Source organism: Egretta garzetta, unplaced genomic scaffold (assembly GCF_000687185.1).
Source record: "Egretta garzetta isolate BGI_Z169 unplaced genomic scaffold, ASM68718v1 scaffold3, whole genome shotgun sequence".
Classification (NCBI taxonomy): Eukaryota; Metazoa; Chordata; class Aves; order Pelecaniformes; family Ardeidae; genus Egretta; species Egretta garzetta.
This window is the reverse complement of record NW_009259099.1, coordinates 303,414-324,895: the sequence shown is the minus strand read 5'-3', so window position 1 is coordinate 324,895 and position 21,482 is coordinate 303,414. Positions and strand designations below refer to the sequence as shown.

Sequence of the window (21,482 nt, the reverse complement as noted above, 5' to 3'; positions counted from 1 at the left end):
GGTATCTGCCACAAAACCCAAAGCGGGACGGGCTGTTTCGCCATCATTCAGCAGCCAGTAAACCACGGCCTGCCGGGCCACCGGGTCCCGCGGGCAGCGCCTGCCTCTCGCTGACCAGCACGGCCCTTTCCCATCCCCGTCACGCAGAGGCGCAACAGCTCGCTTCAGCAGTTGCCTCCTGCAAAGGAGACCTCTCCTGGTAGAGAGGAGCCTCTTCCCTCGCACGCAGAAGCGATTTGGGCTCGCCACCTGCAGAAACAAATGTCACCCAGCAGAGGAGCAGCTCAAAGCCAGGCTTAGACCAGAGGCTTACCCGTGTACACGCACATACAGGGACTCGTGCGCGGGTTTTGCAGGACTCCTCTGCCTGCTCCAACTGGAGATGCAGTCGTTTTATGTAAGAGTATTTCTTTAGAATCGGCATTGCGTACTCCACCGCTGTCCGATTGCACTGTAACGGGTCCGGTCCCTGCGATGCTTTGAAGGCTGGAAATTTTTTGTGTACTCCCCCAGCACCGTTAAAAACAAACCACACAGAAGGAACAATTATAAATCATAGAATCATAGACTCACTACACAACTTTAAAAAAATTACTGTTAAAAGATTTATTGCAATAATACAATAAAATTTAGAAAAAAACCCCCAAAACGTTCGTGTTTAGTTACATCTAGTCCGGAAGTTGCAGAGAGGGGCCGCGAGATTTTGCAGGTGACAAGGGACCCTTGGCTCTCCCACCGAGGCCTTTCCCGGGCACCCGAGCTGCAGCAGAGGGCTGGGCTCTCGCCGTCAGGTTCGTCCTTGGCAGCTCAGATGGGCCACCCCGGATCACCGGTCACGGACAAAAGTCACGGCCGCAACTGAAATTCCCGCCTTCATGCTACGCAAAGTGTTTTGTAAACGCTCAGCTGGCTCCTCCTTTCCCTCTCTCTCTCTCTCTCTCCCCCCCCCCCCCCCCCCCCCCCCCCCCAAACAACCTGTAAAACTAATCCTGGCGATTGCACTCAAGGTTTGGACACACACGGTTCTTCCTTAGCTACACATGTGCAAAACACTTTAAAAAAAACAAACACCACCACCCCCCCCAATCTGTATTCTGTTACAAAAAAAGGTTTTGTGAAAAGACCCATCCCAATGCATTTTACCCCCTTCACAGTGCCGTTGGGCACTTCCAGAATAAGACATGGCTGCAAATAAATTATTTGGAAAACATGATCGTTATGAAGTATATGGCTTAAAAAATTGGGTATTTTGTGTGTGTGTTGGTTTTTCTTGCCCTAAGTCAGTAAATGACAGCGTACGAAGCTGAATCGCAGCCTGACCTTTAGGGGTTCAGAGTAGCACAAAGGCAGCAATGAAAAAGTGACTGAAATGCGCGTTAAAAAGCAAGTAAACAAAAAGAAGGTATTTCTATGGTGGGGTCCAGTGCAAAATAAACGGGGAGCCAGAAGGGGCGTGCACAGTACTGGTGAGTACGTGCTGGTTGCTCAGAACTGCGAAGGATCCGATGGCTGCGAGCGAGTAAAGTGCCGTGAACCAGCGGTGACCAAAGCCCCCGGCCCGGGCAGCGCGGGGGGGACTGGGGGGCACCGGCCCCGCTCGGGCTGCAGCAGGCAAGGGAGCTTGGCTCTTCTCTTAGAACGAACCCAACTACTGGATTCAGACCAAAAGAACGGCAAAATAAAGGGTGACTTCGGCTAACAACGTGCGTGCCGTTAGTGCGGAGTTAAGGGTCTTTGGTTTTAAAAAAAAAAAAAAGAGAAAAATGAAAAGAAAGTACTGACAGCAGATGCCCGGCCCCGAGGCCAAAGAGGACGAGCTGCCATACAAGGGGGGCGGGAGGCTGGGGGAGACGACGCTCGGCCGGGACCCCTGGCACGGAGGAGCTCGCTGGGGTACGTAGGATCGGTACCAAAACTGCTTCTCCACCCGCTCCTCGGTGGGGACGGGAGGCAGCGCTGGCTGGCCTGGGGAGGCACCGAGCAAACCCACCACGGAAGAGTCGTGCGATGGGGTCAGCCGGCCCCGGAGCTGGGATTCGCAGCAGGGCAGAAACCTCCCCTCCCGCAGGGCCGGGCGGGTGCTTTTCCATTCGCCTGCCCCGCGGGGAAGTACAACGTCCCAACTCTATCAAATGTAAACCATACATCGGGAGGCTCACGGAGCAAACGCGGCTTTAAGCAACAGCGTGGGTGCCTGTTAACCAGCGCCTCCGTGGGTATCGCACCTCCTGCAGTTCTGCACGCCAGCCAGCTGCGCTGCCAGCGTTTCTGCAGTGAAATGAAATCAACTTCTTGGCGTTCAGTAAACAGGAAAAGAAGAAAAAAAAAAAAAACAACAAAAAAACCAAACCCCAAAACTAACCAACCCAAACCCCACCATAAAGATCAAATAGAACAGGGTTTAAAATGCGTGTAGTGTGGAGACCGCGCGACTTCATTCACCTAGCTTGAAATGAGGTTTTTCTAATATTAAAAAGTGGCAACGTGGTGGTGTAACTGATGAGTATTATTGCAACAACGCAATCCTGTATCGGCGTCAGATGTGGGTCTAGCTAAGAGAATGTCCAGTGTTTCTTTGGTGTATGATATTAAGAGTAAAGAGCCTGTGTGCTTTGGACAGCACAATACGGAACTTCGAGGCTGCCTACCGGTGGAAACAGCATGAAACAAGCCGGTTCTCTGCGGCAAAACTGGGTATCATTTCACAACCAGATCTAAAATCAGAGCAATCTGCTGTGTGAATTCCTGTCCGTGCTGATTCTTTGTATTAAAAATATGGCAACAGAGATTAGAAAACATGTTAAAAATGCATAATTTTCATGTCCTGAATGAAAAAAATTTAGAAATACGCATTTTTGCATTATGCAAGACAGATTTAAAACACACACAAACAAAAACCCTGTAAGGAGTTAAGGAAACGTGAACTGCATTTGCACCGCTGTCCAGACTGCACGCTGAGCAGCCTTCCCTCTGTACTCGTCCTGATCCAAGTACTCCAAAATCTGTTTCTTCTTTAGAAAGTAGAGCTGGAGGCTACCGGGTCCTTTTTCTCCGACACTCGACAACGCAGACAGAACCAAGACACAAAGTGCCGTCACAGAATCCGTCAGAAGCACGTAGCTAGCTAATTTACAAAATGGTACCATCACAGTCATCTTGGGTAAATAAAAAGGTTTTTCTGGTTTACAAAACGAAAGTCTGACCTTTTCTTTGTTCCAGGCACTACTTAACTGAATATGTAAGGTTTACTACAGCATTGTCGGGGAGGGATTCCTTCCACAAATCCTATGATCCTTTTCCCATGCTCGTTAGCGATGTCCAGTGTATGCTTTCAACCACGAGGTGACCGAGGCAGCAGCGGAGGAGATCATCCCACCCGCGCTGCTGCTGGCAATGGGCTGAGATACCTGCGTGCTCTGGCTCTGCAGCATCTCCACCTGCTGAGAGGGGATATCGCAGAACCTGGGGCTCGGCAGGTTCTCCCAGTCTGTCCCTAGGTCTGTCTCCTCATCGCTGACGTGCTCGTCTCCGCTCTCATCCGTTTCGCCGGCGGCGCTGGGATCCACAAACTCCATGGAGTCTTCGAGATCAGCGCTGATTTCGAAAGGCCCGGACCTGCGGACATGGACACGATGCCGTCAGCCCGTTTGGGGACCACGCCGCGACGACTGTCACATCCCTGGCGTGAGCCCTAGGCACGCCACAGCACCCTGCCCTGTCACGCGTACAGCACAGCAATTAAGACGCCCCTGCGTTTATCAGCGGGCAGAGAGAACCTCGCTGGCTGCCGAGATAACTCTGCTACCCCAGCGAGCGCAGCCGGCCGAGGAAGCGATAGCCGCGTTCCGAGGCGGGGAGCAGGAACGGCGGAAGGGCTGTTCCGCTTTGGCAGCGGGCACTGAAACAGCACACACACAAGAAAACGCTGTTGATGATAACTCACAGCTCCGCTGGTGGAAATCTCAGCTTGATGGGGAACAGCTTTTATTTTTAAGGCTAGCCCTGGCCAAGCCAAGAGGGCTGCAGCTCTGCCAGCGAGGGGAAGGGGGTAGTTTACTGCTTACCGAACCGGGCCGGCACAGCTCAGCAGTGAGAGCAGCCACCGCGGCAGCACTTCACCCTGAGCAACATCTCAAGATCTTTTTTACTATGAGGCTGGTCAAACGCTGGGAACAGGTTGCCCAGAGAGGCTGGATATCACTGGAGATATCCAAAACCCCACCGGCCGTGGTCCCGAGTAACCCGCTCCAGCTGGCTCTGCTCTGAGCAGGGCGATGGGCTGGATCTCCAGAGGTCCTGGCCAAAAACCCACCCGTGCTGTGACCCCAAGTTCCCCGTTGCCACTGCCTGGTGGGCAAAGCAATCACATCCCGCCCCATCCTGCTGCTTTGCACGGGAGCACAGGCAGCCAAAATCTGAAACATCTTTACTGAGCCAAAGCAGGCCGTTCCAGAGGCCCGTGACCCACGGTCAGAGAGTGCCAGGTTGTCACGGAGGTGGTGAAAAGTGGATTCCCCAAAGCAAGCAGCATCCCTGCCGAAGTTTATTCCAAGGCACAAAGCTGCTCAGCGAAACAGGAGCGAGAATTTAATACGGGTTAAGAGTGTTTCTCCAGCCTTAGTGGGAGAAGGAGCCTGAAGCAGCGATTTAGCATGGGAAACTTTTACCCAGACACTTAAAACTTGGTAAAATTGTATGTATCTGAAAACAGCAGTTTATAAAGGAGACTATCGGGCAACTATAGGCCTAGGTATCTAAGGGAAAACAAAGAACGCCGGTTGCTGCAAACTTTGCAGACAGCTGAGAAATTAAAGGTAAACAGTCCTCTCTCATAATCCAGAAAGGAATGGGAGTGCTGCCTTCTGGCAAAGCATTCTGCTTAACAAGGCAGCACAAGAAGAGAGTCATCAGGTTTAAGGCCAGAAGGGACCATTAGATCATCTCGAGTGACCTCCTCTATAGCAAAGGCCATTACATTCCGCCTGCTCCCCGCATCCTGAGCCCAGTAACTTCTGCCTGATGAAAGCACCCATTCCAGAAACTCATCCAGCCCTGACAGGATGATAAAAGGAAACAGGGAATCCCCACCTTCGTTCTTGAGGGTAATTAAACTCCGTGTCAAGCGCGCACGCCTCATTTCAACCTAGCTCAGACTCCTTCCTTCCAATGGTGTCTGTAAAGCCAGTCAGTAGCCTGCATTTTCTCCCCATGTAGGTGTGGAAAACCAAGTCATCTCTCAATCTCATCTCTAGCAAGCCAGGACAGCTTTATGCAGACTAAACTATTCCCCTCACTGGTAGGTATTTTCTCCAACTCCTTCCTGTTACCTTTTACTCCGCGGACCCGGCTGATGGGTGTGGAGCTCTGCCACACCTGCACAGAGAAGCGAGACCCAGCTCTGCCCAGCCCTTTTGCTTCATGAGACTGCCAGGCTTAGCTTTTTGTCCTCCTTTTACAGCAGCTGCTTTCCAGCACACAGTTCTTCATTCTCTGGCTATTTCCTGCACCCTCCTTGTTTTTAGACAAGCTGCAGCAAGCGCATCATTTTTCCCAAACTGAGCTATGTTACAAAGATTTGGCTAAGTCAGGAGGGATATACCCAAAGAACGTAAGGTAAGCGGTCAGAGGCGTGCGTTCAGTTCCTCTTAGTGGCACTGCAGGTTTTTAAATGAAACTAGATCTGTACACGAGAACAAAGTGGAAAAGTAGATTTCAGAACATTACTGGGCTTAAGGAGGAATAAAACAGCAGTCAGATTAAGCAAATATTTGCAGACTGTCTCAGGCACAAGTGGCTTGTGACTGGATTATCCCAACAGGAAATCAATGTTGTTGGCTCTCTTATATTTAAGTTGTAAAAAAAAAAAAAGGAAGATTATTAAACCTAGTGCGTGCAGCCCACAGGAACTGATGCTCTTTTCATCACATACTAAGTTAGCAGAGAAGTTGACGTTAATCTTAATTTACGTAGAAATTAATATTATTTGAAGTGTCAGCTTTGGTCTAGGGTGTTCACTGACTGGAAGTGTTTTGGGAAAGTTTTACCTAGAATCTGTTTTAGGGTTGATATTGCTGGGTGCTTTTGGGTATTTACATGTTGGCGAGATGTGGGTAGGGTCAGGTCTGGAGCACAGCGAGACTGCCTGGCACTTGTGCTGCTGTCCCCTGGAGGGAAGGAGTTCCTGCTTCTGGGCATAGGGGAAACAAGTCCATAGCCAACTACAAAGCCTCCAGCTGAGCCTGCCATACGCAGAAGCACAGCATGCACACATCTCTCAAACCTAATTTCTCACTCAGCACCCCCTTTTTCTGTCCTCTCCTGTCTCCTCCTTGTAACGACCCTGATTTCTGACGTGCTAGGGACTGACCTATGGGTATGGCAGACGAGAAGAATTTCCCCTATAAGTAACAAGGCAAACGCGTAACTTCAAAAGGGATTTAGTCACAGGTGAGTTGAGATACTGCTTTTCTTACCTGCCCAAGTTCTCAGTGTCTGGACTGACCAGGTACATGAGGTTCCTGAGCGTATGCAGTGGGTGCAACAGATCTAAATTTACATGCTACCGTGGGGGAGGTAAGAAAAAGACATGATCAGTTACTGGAGGAAACCTGCAGGCACAGTTGATATTTTAAAAGCTGTTTAGAGAATCCAAATGTGCATTCCCCCTACCTGAGAGAAGCAAAGGTGAAGGATATTAGCATTCAGCTTCTTCACTGCCCGCGTGAACCTGTGCCTGCTGAGATTCTCTCCACAGAACTCGCTGTTGAAACACCATACACACACACACACATATATATATATATATATATACACACAAAGCAAAATTCTGTGAAAATACACCTACTGGAGACATCAGCATTCTGTGCCCTGGCTTCCCAACAAATCTTGGAGTAAACATCCTCGCAGCGAGCACTTGTTTAAACTGTACGGCCAGTTCTAGAGTGCTGGGGAGATCAAGTTTTCACCTTGCAAGACTGTTAAGAGTTTCACCAACGAGCACTGCTTGCCCTAGTCTCACCGGTTTCAGCAGGACAGGTGATGTAAATGGTATGAAACTGGAAGATCCGCTGCAGCCCAGCTATTTTGGCTCTCCTTTTAAATCTTGCATCATTTCCTGTTCCCAACCTTTCCCTTCTGTGAAGACTGAGCACCCAAATCATAGCATAAAAAAAGCACAGAGACCCTAACACAACTTTTGTGCCCTCACTTCAGCAACCACCACGTTAGACGCTTGGAAGAATCTCAGCAGCACATTTGAGACCTCTGGAAGACTGACCAGGCCTACAGCTTCCTCAGGGCGGCTGCTGCTGTACAGATCCCATCTGCTTCACAGGGACATGAAAAATCATAGAATCATAGAATGTTTTGGGTTGGAAGGGACCCCTAGAGGTCATCCAGTCCAACCCCAATCTAACAGTGCTTTTCATCACAAATGGGGTTTACGCAATAGACTCCCAGACGTCTGGCAGCCAGGTACGTTCCCTATCGGTGTTTTATCCCAAAGAGAATTACATTGCTGTCATGCCATATTATAAGGCCTTGTTCTACAGCTCTTAATGTAATGGAGGTATTTGAGATGACTAAGAGCTGCTGAATTGGGCTGGGACTTTGTAAAGCACAGTAGGGTTTCCTAAAATGAAAAGCGCTCTTCATGGACTGTCATATTTCATTTCTAATTTGAGGATGCTGAATATGTCAATCAGAAAGCTGTTACTTTCAACTATGATGGTTGGTCTACACCCTCAGGAGGTAAAAAAGGAAGGAAGGACTGTTAACTGTGGTCTAAAATCCTACTAAGCCTCCATCCAAAATTAAAAAGCACACAAATCCATGAGCTATCAACCATTACCATAAAAGCTGTTCAAAGTAATGGCTTCGTTCACAAAACCAAACTGAATTAAGATCAAAACCAGTCACTGATTCACCTCCTCAGAGGCTTGCATTTACTTGCCTGTTGCAGAGCTTCTTGGGAAGATTTACATCAAGTATGAAAGACAAAGTGTTAACAAGCTGAGTTGCATAGCACAATGCAGCACTGATGGTATAAGCAGGGTTATTATGTTCCATATCTAAAAGAAATAAAAACATCACGAAAGTCTCATTTTAAATGAAGCCTCAGTGGGTGTGTTAATGTGTTACTGAAGTCTACTCTGGAAAATGTCACTTGTAAGTATTGAGAACAGCCTGAATCCAGCAATCAGTTACAGTGAAATCTGTCAGAAGTTGGTAGAAAATAGTAATTCTTGGAATTCCCATTAAAACGACGGCATGTGAACCATGTCAAAACTGTGAATAATTAACTTTATCTCTCTATTACATTGCGCTGTGTCCCAGTGAGCATTTCCTGCCAGAGAAGATTTCAGTGGACTAACCCCTACACTGGTATGTATTTCTGACTCAGGTTTGTCTGGGTGAGGACAAACGGCCCAGGCTGCTGCTCCTCAGCACCTTCTGTTGGTGTCTGAGGCTGCAAGTTCTACGGCTTCTGGGAGCATCCCAGACACCTAATGAGGCCTTGCTCCTTACCTGGTCCTTGCGTAGTCTTCTTCTCTTCCACCCAATTGTAGTAGGCTGAATAGTCTCCGTTATTAGGAAGGGTTATCCAAGGCCCTGTGATACTGATGCTGGTGTCCCCGTTATGATCATCACACACCCATCTCCCAGAGAGATAGGTGGTTCTCCTGGCTTCCGCGAGCTTGCTCACAGTGCTAGAGGTCATAGCGTTGTCACTCTCAGAAGACACGTCGGCAGGATCTCTGTAGCACCCAAAGAGGAACAGAGTATTTTTAAAGATGTTTTAAAAACACAATCAGAGATGTACTTGGCAAGCACTTCGCCAGATTTCACAGAGAACAGAACGCTTGTAGAAACACTCCTGCAAAGCTTCTTATTCCCAAAACTACCTTCTTTTGTTCTGGGATTTTTAATTATCTATTTTAAGAATGTTTAACGCTGGACACATACCTCAGATCTCTCAGTGGGGAGATGCTAGCACCTCCAGATTCTTCTATTCTGGACCTCTATCTTTGGGTCAGATCCTTTGCCTCTGGGAAACACCTCCTTCTCCCCACAGATGCTAAGTACACGACTCACTTCTGGGTGTCTAAAACTAAGCAAAATGAGTCCAAAAAGGTAAGCCTTCTGTACCTCATGCTTGTCTTTACTTCTTCAATGGGAAATATGACCGATGTTAGCTCCAGGATATGCGTCCGACGAAGATTTGCCAGATGCTCATACTGGGTTTTCAAGTCATAGGTTTTTTTCTCTACCAAGTCTCCCAGCCTGCGGTTATGCCTCTGGGTCTTCTCTTTCTTCTCCTGATGCCGCTGAGCCCTGCGATAATGCTTCTGGTTCTCCTCTTTAATTCTCTGAACGCCCTCCGCATCTGTGAAAACAGCAGCAGATGTTAGCCTTGGAAAAGGAGCTGTGAGGTACTCATAGTAAGCTTGAGAAAAGCATTCTTAGTATTTATAGAAAACAAGATCAATAGCAGCTTAAAACAGAAAACCCTGCTAAACTATTAACATTTTCCAGCTGCTAAGTGGCACAACTTTTTAATCTTTTCTGAAGATCTCCAAAGAGACTGAAATTAGGATTAATCCTTCCCTATCTTTTACCCAGCTATTTTTGGATTCGGAGCAGAAAAGCCAAGATTTCACAGTTTAATTAAACTTCTGAGGTAATCGTCATGACACAAATAGCTTGACTGTACATGTTTGCACAGCGCTGGCCAAAAAGACATGCATTGCTTGCAGCCAAAATCAAGTGCAGATAGCATCTTCATTCACCGTTTCTGGCACCACGACTTCTATTAGTGTATGTTATTTGGGCTTCGCACTCATGCATGTGCTCTTGAAGCACTTGGATCCCAACGGTGCAGACTTCTTGTTACCAGAAGGGAATGCTGACTACTCCCAAATACACAAAAAGAGAAATGCGCTTATGTACTGAAGTGCTGCAACTGCCTGAATTTACTCCGTGCGTAAGACATGATGCTGAAGCTTGGAAAAATAGCCTTCAAGAACATCTGCTAATTCTCCTATAAAATAACTGACTGCAGCAATGCTTCTGCAAATGTATAGCGCTAGAGAGTGAGTTAACCTCCTCTGTCTTTCAAAAGCATAGGAAAATATTTCTTATACACAGTGTGCTGGTTTGGGCTGGGATAGAGTTAGTTTTCTTCGCAGTAGCTGGTATGGGGCTATGGTTTGGATTTGTGCTGGCAACAGGGTGGATAACCCAGGGATGGTTTCGTTCCTGCTGGGCAGCACAGAGCGAAGACTGTTTCTGCCCCTCACCCCACCCCACCAGCAAGGGGCTGGGGGGGGCACAAGTTGCTCGGAGGAGGCACGGCCAAGACAGCTGACCCCAACTGATCCCAGGGAGATCCCACACCATATGATGTCATGCTCAGCATATAGAGCTGGGGGAAGAAGGAGGAAGGGGGGGGGCATGTTGGGAGCAATGGCGTTTGTCTTCCCAAGTCACCGTTACGCGTGATGGAGCCCGGCTGTCCTGGGGATGGCTGAGCACCCGCCTGCCCATGGGAAGCAGGGAATGAATTCCTTGTGTTGCTTTGCTTGCACGTGCAGCTTTTGCTTTCCCTATTAAGCTGCCTTTATCTCAACCCACGAGTTTTCTCACTTTTACCCTTCTGATTCTTCCCCCATCCCACCAGGGAGGGTGAGCGAGCGGCTGCATGGGGCTGAGTTGCCGGCTGGGGTTAAGCCACGACACACACTCTCCAAACACACGTCTAAAACTCTTAATGTACCCTCGTTTGAATGAAAGCCCCATCTCCGAGACACTCACTTTCCATTTTTATGGCTGAAGAGAAACAGTGTTAGTCAGGTTCTCTTACAGCAAGGCATCACTTTCCTGTAATCAAGAAGTGGGATAACTGCCCCGTGCACAGGAGGGAAGCACTAAGCCCTGACATCCTTTTACTGATATATTTTGATTGCAAGGCACAGATGACACCAAAGCTACAATACAAATGCTCCTGTGTCACCTGCTACTCAAAGAAGCTGCGTTATATATTACTAAAATCAAGAAAACTTCTCATAGTTGCCTCAAACAACACACTCAGACTGTCAGCCTTCCCAATAGGGGAGCACAAAAATCAAAGGGTACATCCAAAGAATGGGACCCAAGATCGATGCCCATCCATGGGCCCGTGCCCAGCCATGCCTGGCCAGCACACGATACCCTCCTGCTAGCCCTGGTTTGCTCCTGCAGAGCTGGAACCACACACACAGACCTCTGCCTGATCCCTGGCCCAGCAAGGTGGGAGACCAGGACTGCTGGTTCCCTTCAGAGTGTGCCTGCCCCTTGCAGACACAGAGGATGCTCTCTCTCAATCTCAGGAATTACTTCTGGTCATCTAAATGATCTGTTGTGATCCATGATATGTAGGAAGGAAGATCTGATAGATGGAGGATGCAAGGTCCCAAATTAAAGGAGGTAAGAGTTGTTTCCCCGTGCAGGTAAGAACCGTGCAGATAAGAATCCTCAGGTTTATAAAATAAGTGACCCCCTGTTAGACGAACCGTAGAAAAATTGACTTTTCTCTGAGCAATACCAAGAATCCCTATGCGCCCGCTAGCAATTCAGTCTCCTTCAAGCATTCCTGTAACATCAACAGAAAATCAATTAATGCTTGCATTCATATTCCTAACCTCTCCCTTTGCATAAAGAATAAGAGACAGAGGAGGAGTAAAATGTCCACCTGTTCAATTTTCACATTCATGTTGTACTTGAAAGGCTTTTTTCTTTTTTTTTTTTTCTCTCACAGAGTGAACTCCCTTTTCTGCAGGGCCACCAGCAATTATCTGAGAAGCAGGGGAGAACACTGCACACACGTTTCCTCTTGAGCAGTCCCAGTGTCGAAACAAATGTGCTTTTCTTTTGGCATAGCACCTCTGCTTTATGACCCAGTTTATGAGGTGATTAAAATCTGTCCCCAGAAGTATTTCAGGACACCACTATGTCCCACACATCTACATTGCCTGATAAATGCAAGCCCAGGCACACTGATCTCTGCCCAACAGAGAGCTACGCCAGATATTTGCAAGATTGTCTCCTTGAACTGTTCTCTGCAGACAGAAGGCAAACACACGTATTTTAGAACCTTATTTTAAGAAGCACCAATTATTGAGGTATCCAGACAACTGCAAAAGCAGGAGCCCAATGTTCTAGAAATTGTTCTTATTTCAGAAAACTAAACTATGCCATACCCAAGAGAAGAGAAGCAACCTACTTACATTTTCTAACATGGCCCAAGAGTGAACCAAGTTGAATTCCTGATCTATGGGCTACCCATGGCAAGAGTTCATTTTGGGTCCACCTGCAAGAGCAGTTTTGGGGTAACTGGGCTAACAAGAAGTTGGTTGGGCAACAATTAGGTCAGCCCATGGGTTAAATCTCATCATCTTCACTGTGAATCAGAAAGGTTGCCAAAGCGGCAGATAATGCGCTTCACAGACCAGCAGAAATGTGGAGGAATTCCCCTCCCTAGTTGGTCCTAACATGTTGCCACCTTCAGAGCTGCATTTTCAGAACAGGTGGCTAAGTGCCTCAAAGACACATTGATTTCCTCTTCCCATTTCTTCGCAGGCTAGAGAGAACAAGTCGTTGTTCTCTCTTTCATAATAACCTTCTACCTACTGAAAAGCTTGCTTTTTTTCACCTTCCTCTTCTCTAAACCAAATCAAACATCAATTTTCTTAGCCATTGCCTGTGTTTTAGTCCAATATTCTCCTCCGGACTTTCTCCAGTTAATTCACATCTTTCTTAAATTCCTCAAACTGGGCTCCAGACTACCACTGAGGTAACACCAGTGCCAGGCACAGCAGGATAATTGCTTCCATCGTAAATACAATGCTTCTATTAGTATAACCCAGAATAAGGTCTGAACCTTTCTGGAACAGCATTAGATTGATATTTTTTATTTAATTTGCAATTCCCCAGATCGTTTCCTGTCAAATCTCAGCACCATCCCCTACTTTGGGTTTATATGTTTCTCTTTCCTAAACAATGTGCACTCAACTTTGTTCTTTTCAGACGATATTGCCAATTTACCTGCATGATTTTGAATTTGATCCCATTCTCCACAGCATCCACCTTGGATTCCTCCATTCCACCTTCTATTCTACCGTGCAAGCTATTATGGAAAATACCGAACAAAACCGGAGCAGGAACCTGTTCCCGCTGGGCTTCCCCTGCCTCACCTCCTCAGTTTGACAAGTTATTGCCAGTCTTTGAATGCAGCCTTTCTAGCCTTTCGTGTCAACCTTACAGTGATTACACCCAGAGCAAGTATCTTTGCTTGCTTGAGAGGCAGCGTGGGGTAGTGCCCAATGGCAAGGTGTGTTGTGTCTTCTGTTTTCTCCTCCTCAACCACTTGATCCCCAGACAAGGCGTTGATTTGACGTGGCCTATTCTTAACAAAGCGATGCCTATTTTTAATTACCTTATCTTCTAACTACCTATGACGTGGTCAGAGGTTTATAATAGGATGAGTGTGTCATCGGTTCCTTCTTCCACCTTTCAAAAAAAGATGCTGTTTTCACTCTGTTTCCTGGGACATCTTCTCTCCCTCATGTGTTCTCAAGTACTCCACAGACTACTTCAGATCGTTCCTTAAGTTCCCTAAGGTGAATGTCATAAGGCCTTGCTGACATAACCAAAATAATATTTAGCTGGCTGTTTTCTTTCCTTAGCCTGCAGTCCTCTCATGATGTAAAATTTAATCTGGCTAAGCAGCTGATCATGTTTTCTTTGTGAGAAGACGAAGGAAAGAAGGCGCTGAATGCTTCAGACTTCTCTCCACCATTATTTGCTCTCTTTCCTGTTAACTAACATGCTTGCCTACTCCTTCATCTTTTTCTTATTATATATTTCTTATTGTTACTATCCATCCTCCTTCTTCATTGAAAATCATTTCGCACCTCAGCCTTTTTGATGTTATCACCGCAAGCTTGTGCTATTCACTTGTAACTACTCTGAAGTATACGACTGTGCTTCCACTCTCTGTATGGCTCCTCTCGAATTTCAGGTCATAAAAATGTTCACAATTCAATCAATATGCTTCCAAATACGCTTCCTATCTTCCCTTTGCATGCAGGTTGTAAGGAGGGCTGCATGTTCTCTTCCAAAAAATGACCCCACTAACCTCTCATGTGTAAAATATTTAATGAGTTTCAAAACTCAAAACCTGAAGCTGCCGAGTGGTAGCAACTCACCAGCCTATGTCGTGTTTCAGTCAGTCTTTCTCAAGTAGGATTTTAGGATTTCTAGTCAGGTGTGGGTTAAAATTCATCGGTTACGTGAAATTCACAACAACTGCAGAGCTGTTTGCTCCTCTTTGTGAAGAGGAAGCGATCAGAAACACTATACTGAATAAAGCCATCTCTAAGGACAAAGCCAAAGTCACAGCTTGCTAAGCATTTATTTTTAAAGCTGTTGCAAAATGATCTCCCGTCCAGCTGAACAACGTCTACTGTTTGCTAATTAAAACCCAAGCATAAAAGGGCTAAAATCCACTCACTGATTTGCCTTCAAGCCGATTTAAGAAGTAACGGTTTGGAAATTCGCCATTTTTAAAAACTACCACTCAAATTCACATCAATGGATTTTTCACTCTAAGGCACAGAGTTTTACACATCACACAAGCACAGGCACTACTCACATCTTGTCATTTCATCATTTTCTTTGCAAATGGTCTGTTTCAGCTGCTCAATCCTCATCTTGCAAGACATTATTTTCCATCTCTGAAAAAGAACATTCAGCAACTCTAGGGCACAAACGACTTCAAACACCACTGACTAATGACTAACAAAGCCAGCAGCTTTAGTGCAAAAGTAGCAGGATGTTCTTAATTGGATCAGATGAACAAATAAATATTTCATATACTGTTTTGTGCATAGAAGAATGCCACAAACAAACCGAATGCTTAGTATAAAGTCAATCAGTATAATAAGTTATTGAACAAATATCTAGTAAGAAATGAAAAATATTGATGGTTTGGAGCACTCTGCTTGCAGAGCCAATTTCAGTTTTGCTTACAACAGGCTTTTTGGGAAAGCAACACAACGCCCTCAGAGTAAATTGTAACTTTATGAGATCTAGGAGTTCAGAAAGTTTAAAAACTATGGGACACTTTGAACAACTCACCAGCTGATCAGTTATCTCGCCTTCAAAACACTAGAGGAAAAAACATGATTGAAAGTTTTATGACTATCTGGACTACGTCTGTCTCCAGCAACAGCGCATTAGAGAGACTGTTTTGGTTTTTTTCTGAGAGTTCTTACAGTTTATTTTCATTTAATAACTACAACTTACTGTTTTTGGAATTCCCTCTGTTTGGTTTTAAGATGCATCAGCCTTTCTTTCTTGTCTGAAAACCTGGAAGAGATTAAATGTTTTTATTGATATTTTGCACAATATGGCATTTTAAGTTGTCTGAAACAATAAAAAGACTGAAGCTTGTGGGAGTCTTTAAACCTCAACTATCTGTCTTAATCTTTGGAAGTAATGGCTAAATGTATAAAGCTCTTGCAGAACTCTAGAGCATCTGTCTCACAGGAATTGCAACAGAACCGCTAAGCTGAGGAAACTCAGCTTGTTGTATTATCAAACTTGTAAGCAAATTACTTGCTATTTCCAGAAGATTTATAGCTTAGCAATACCAGTATTTTGTGTATTAAGTAAAACATAATAGTAGGCTAAAACCCTTCAGTCACTGGAGAAATTAATAGTACTGTCTCAGACACCGTAGCGTTAGTCTGAACCGTGTTATTTCACAGGCTGTGATGGAATTAGCCGAGTCCACTCTGGTAGTGGGAAATGCAGGTTTTCAGACACTCTGCACTGGATTTTCTCCCTTCTAACGTGGAAATGTCTCACACTTTATTCATTAACGGTTCCAAATTGGACAGTACTCTCTTCAAGAGTCACACGTATCACGATACCCAAATCTTTCTTGTATTAGTAACAGCAGTAAGTTGCATTGTCTTCTAATTTCTGCTGGGCACTTGTAGCTCTCACAAGTCCGTGACCCAAATGCCTGCTTGAGTTCAGCTTCACCAGGTATCTGAGGTATAGGAACTGCAAAGAACTGATCAGAAGGGATTTTTTTTTAGGATTCATCACCCTGTGTTTTCACCCTTTGAATATGCAGCAGCCATGTTCTGCTCCCCTCCATGTTCCACAACGTACTGAGAAATACATTTAAAGAAAATAGCATATGAACAACACATATTGAGACATTACAATGAAGCATGAAGTGACAAAGCTAACAGTAAGAGCAAACAGCAAGAGAGACAGCCAAGAGATTTAGATGGCATAAAAAATAGCAAATATGCTTTGTCTTCTGCCAGTGTATGGCTTCCGAACTTTCCTTTGTGCTTCCCATGTTACAGAATCACAGAATGGCAAGGGTTGGAAGAGACCTTGGGAGATCATCTAGTCCAACCCTCCTGCTCAAGCAGGCTCACCCAGAGCAGGTTGCACAGGACATCATCCAGGTGGGCTTTGAATATCTCCAGAGAAGGAGACTCCACAGCCCCCCTGGGCAGCCTGGGCCAGGGCTCGGGCACCCTCAAAGTAAAGAAGTTCTTCCTCATATTCAACTGAAACCTCTTCTGCTTCAGTTTGTGCCCATGGCCCCTGGCGCTGGACACCACTGAGAAGAGTCTGGCTCTGTCCTCATGACTTCCATCCTTAAGATATTTGTAGGTGTTGATGAGGTCCCCTCTCAGGCTAAACGAGCCCAGCTCCCTCAGCCTTTCCTCCTAGGGGAGATGCTCCAGTCCCCCTTGTTGCCCTCCTCTGGACTCTCTCTGGGAGTTGCTCATCTTTCTTGAACCGGGGAGCCCAGAACTGGACACAGTGCTCCAGGTGGGGTCTCAGCAGGGCAGAGCAGAGGGGGAGGAGAACCTCCCTCGCCCTGCTGGCCATGCTCCTCTACTTGCCCGTGTTGAACTCCACCAGGTTCCTCTCCGCCCAACTCTTCAGCCTGCCCGGGTCCCACTGGATGGCAGCACAGCCTTCCCGGGTACCGGCCCCTCCTCCCAGTTTTGTGTCACCAGCGACCTTGCTGAGGGCACGCTCTGTCCCCTCGCCCGGGTCATGGATGAATAAGTTGAACAAGACCAGGCCGAGTACTGAGCCCTGGGGAACCCCACTCGCTACTGGCCTCCAACTGGACTCTGCCCTGCCGATGAGAACCCTCTGACCTCTGCCATTCAGCCAGTTCCCAATCCACCTCACTGTCCACTCATCCAACCCACCCTTGCTGAGCTTCCCTGTGAGGATGTTATGGGAGACAGTGCCAAAAGCCTTGCTGAAGTCAAGGTAGACAACATCCACTGTGCATTACAGCACCGTCCTGATCCACACCTCAAAAGTGTGTCTTGGGTTAAGACCAAGTACGGAAAAACAATTAATGATATTTCTCTCTGGAACACATAGAATTGACAATTTCACCCTAACAAAGGCCTAATACTTCACGTACAACCCATCACGTCCTTTATTTCAGGGATATCTAAGCTTTATTTATAAAGAATTATATGGTAAGCCTTGACAGGATGGCAGCTTGTGCCTGCCTGCCTCTGCTCAGCTCTGTGGGTTTGATTACAAGTAAAACTTTAAAATGCTTCACTTCGTTCCTTAAAGTGCTGAAATCTGAAAGCTTGGTGACTAACTTTGGGTTCAGAAAGCGTGTAATCACCCTTCCAGATGACATTAGCATTAAAACAACAACAAAACTACCAGCTGCTGCCTTCGTATTCAACCAAAAATACCTGTTTTCCTTCCAAAACAAACCAAAACCAAACGTAGGTGCCTGGCATAAAAAGCCAGAGGCCACGGGTGAGCTGGAGGAATGTGGTGCAACCGGAGCCCAGCTTCTCCTATGTGTCCTCACCCCACCAGTCATCATGGAAATTACAGAAGTGCACTGTACTAGACTCCTGTTTACCAGGGAGTAATGCACACCTACTGTACCCCTGACCTTTGGCTGCAACCAAAAATAACTTGGCCCAGAAACACACCGCTCGGCAGTCACACAGGGAGAGCGCGCTGGGGTAATTTGGCAATTCTTGTTTTCAAAGCTGGATTAATGGGCACGCAGTCTGACTAAACGCAATTACCCAAATCACGTCCATCACATCAGCAAAAAGTTGAATGATCTGTCAAGAATCTGGGACTAAATTAAGTTCTTACTGGGGAGAGAAGATGGAAATATTTGTGAAAGCCTGCAAAAATTACAGCTCACCACGCACTTCAGCAACTATGTCAAACAGCTCCTACAAACTTCTTTAGCAGGTTTCTCCTAAGCAAACATTTCCATTTCTTTATATAGCCCCTATTTTAACTGCATTGCATCGTGTAACATTTTTTCTCTATATATCTACAGCCTTTCAATTTGGCAAAGAAACAAAACTTCGGATGAACTATTATAGGAACTCCCATATAATGTAAACTGAGAGAAGCAGAGAACTCAACATCTTAAATTATCCATTGAACGTTTCTCTTTCCTCAAGTCCTACCACATTAAGCTGCGATTTTCTACGGTTACCTGGCTTATTTCCACATGTTCATAATCAGAGGGAAGCAACCAGAAAGGAGGACTTCCTAACCTACAGGGATGGATTAATGCTGAAGGAGCTGAGGACCGCAATAGGTGCATCCATTGCTGTACCTATTCACTATAGCAAAACTCCATTGCTGCAAAAAGTCACCATTCCTAATCATAACCCACAGCTTAGAGAAGTCAGACAGGCTTAGGCATCACAATTATATTGTCTTTGGCTTTTGCCATCTGCAGACACATAAAACAAAGCAATTTAGTATGCTTGTAAAATACACTCTGACAATTTATGCATATGACAGGCCGGAGAAAACCCCCAGGAGCAAGAAGAGCCTCCAAGTTGAAACCAACATCAAGATGCCGGCTTAGCTTTTGAATATACAACGCATTACTAATGAAAAGAAGAATGTCAGTGATTATTTTACTGGAGGACTTCCGGACTACTCATCCTTAATTGTAGCTGTACTTCAATAATTAATCTTAACAGCTCCTCAATCTCTCCCCCTCACGGATACAGGGTGTGATTTTTGCCAGCCATATGAACAACTTCAATCTTACTGCAGCTTTTATAAAAACCAGCACACAAACCAGTCCAACGAAAAGAAAGCTGAAATAATTCTTACTGTCAGAACATGAAATCATTTATCTTCTCATAAGGAAAACCCACAAGAAAATTCTAAAAATCAACCACCACTGGATACCAGGGGTAACGCTCGCTTTCTTTACTTTTCACAAGACAGAGTATGAACCCTCTCCCCCAATCTGTAACACTTCAAAAAGACAAACGGGAGGCCCGAGTGGCCCCATACACTTCCAGACTCCGAATTTCTCACCCCACGCTTACAACCGAGTCACGCAGAAAAGCCCTTGCTGTGACCCTGTCGGCCTCCTCCAGCACCGGCCTTAACGCTGATCTAAAATTAACCCAGGTACTACTAGAAGGCATAAAATAAACAAATAAATAACGATGACAGTAAACACAACCTGAAATCCAGCCAGTTGACTGCACCTGTCCCTGCGTGACTTTGCCCTGGTGTCTGGTCACAGTTTAAGAAGTCGCTCCCCTCTCTCTGCTCACACCGCAAGAAATTCATAGAAACCTGCAGCTTACAAAGAGGACACAAAACCCAACCTCTGAAGCGACAGGCTCTCTTTCTCTCATGCCAGTCATTCCAAGTATTAACTATAGACTGCAGACACAACATCTCAAGCACAGTTTTAAAAAGAAGTAATTCCATTATCTTCAAATTAACAAGAAGGAACGGGGCTTTGTCCCTCCACTGAGCGTTCCGGCTGCAACCGAGCGTGCTTGTGTTATTCATGTTGTGTTATTCGTGTATGTTAAGTTGTTCCTTTAATTCGTTGATATGAAGTTGGTGTTTTCAATGAATTGCACTGCGGCTTGGGAAAGTTTTGAGCAGAAGAAGAAACAAAGCCTGGGGAACTGAGCACACAGGGAGGCCTCTCAGAATGGAGGCTCTAGGAGAAGAGAACAGCAGTGAACCCCACAGATGGAACCATGATGTCCGGGCAGAGGGAAAAAAAAAAAAAGAGGAGACTAATTCCTGCAGTTTAAGAAACACGGCGTAAACATACGGAACATTTTCTAGTCACAGATGAATGGGACAGCGAAAGCATCTTAGGAGGATGCAGTGAAAACCATCAGACAGAAAAGCTGATCTTGTCTCATGTGAGAAGATACGAGGAAGAGGTTTGGCTTTTTTTTCCCCCAACAAGCTGTTGCTTTTGGTACTTTAGCTAGGGCTGCTTCTTTATAGTTTCATTTTTCTGATGGGTAGAGAAGCTTCTTAAGCTTTGGTTAACATGGAACAACAGTGGTTCCACTCCAACAAAGGCTACAATTGGATTTCTATAATTAAGCCAGAGGCTTAGCCACAATCTTAAGGCTACAAAAGGGGCAGGAAAAAACAGTTGGTTTATGTTCCAAATGCCAAACCCACTTTTTTCACAGAAGCTGCAGATAACCCCGAGCAGTCTCACACAAACCCAAGTTTTCCATCTATTTTAGAAAGACCAAAGGCAGTTTGTGGTTCCATGACAGAGTCTCTCACGTTAAAAAAAAAAAAAAGAAAACCCATCCAGTGGCAGGCAAAGGTCTCAATTTTGCAAGCCGATTCACGCCGGCTGACACCCTGTGCCCGCTCCCACCGCTGTTAGTGGCAGACAGACACCGCCGCCCCCTCGGCTGTTCTTGTATTTGGCAGAAGGACGCAAAGAGCCTTTGGTGCGAGGACCATACCGCACCACAGGCTGCTCACCGCCTTCCCAAAATAGTTCAAGAAATCACTCTCAACAGCTGCTAACAAAGCTACAAATGAAGGACCAAGAACACGACGTCAGCCAAAAATCGGAGCTATTCCAGAGACGGTGCTGGGCAGACTTTTTAAGAATCTGGGATGGCCACGCTGTGAACGAGAGCTACGGAGGGGCAATCTGCATCTGAGTCATATAATGAGAATATTTGCTTATCGACGTAACGCTCATTCAGCCGCCCTCCCGTAGAGCCAACGCTTTGCAATAAAGGAGCAGGAAGGTGTGTGATTAACTCAAGCGGAGCATTTTTTGTATATTCTTTTTAACAACAGAATATTTGGGAAAGGAACAAGTATTAAAAAAAAAAAAAAAAAAAAAAAAGAAGTGTTGCTTTCTTGCACACCTTCCTGATTTCGTTTATTGACTTAGAAGACTCCCGGTTTAACCACACGCTGCTGAAAATAGATACGCATTTCAAATATCCAACCGCGCAGCTCTTTGTGCCCCGAACTGTTGCTGTTATCATGATGAGGATGAGGATGATGATGAGGAGGAGGATTTAAGCAACCCGCTGTAGGTCCTGCTCTGCCTGCCTGCCGGGGCCGCCCCCCAGCAG

The 21,482-nt window shown here is 46.0% G+C and overlaps 1 protein-coding gene across 1 annotated transcript in view; it reads right to left on the bottom strand.

Annotated features, from left to right (window-relative positions):
• Window positions 1-985: 985 nt before the first annotated feature.
• The window catches only part of ATG14 (autophagy related 14), a 23,681-nt gene continuing 3,184 nt past the window's right edge, over window positions 986-21,482 (bottom strand). Inside the window, exons 2-10 of the mRNA XM_035890721.1 lie at window positions 15,343-15,359; window positions 15,175-15,204; window positions 14,690-14,771; window positions 9,148-9,385; window positions 8,527-8,756; window positions 7,952-8,069; window positions 6,670-6,760; window positions 6,474-6,559; window positions 986-3,615 (exon numbers count right to left, since the gene is read on the bottom strand). Coding sequence (XP_035746614.1) covers window positions 3,309-3,615; window positions 6,474-6,559; window positions 6,670-6,760; window positions 7,952-8,069; window positions 8,527-8,756; window positions 9,148-9,385; window positions 14,690-14,771; window positions 15,175-15,204; window positions 15,343-15,359 — 1,199 coding nt within the window. The 3' untranslated portion in view covers window positions 986-3,308. The remainder of the gene's footprint in view (window positions 3,616-6,473; window positions 6,560-6,669; window positions 6,761-7,951; window positions 8,070-8,526; window positions 8,757-9,147; window positions 9,386-14,689; window positions 14,772-15,174; window positions 15,205-15,342; window positions 15,360-21,482) is intronic.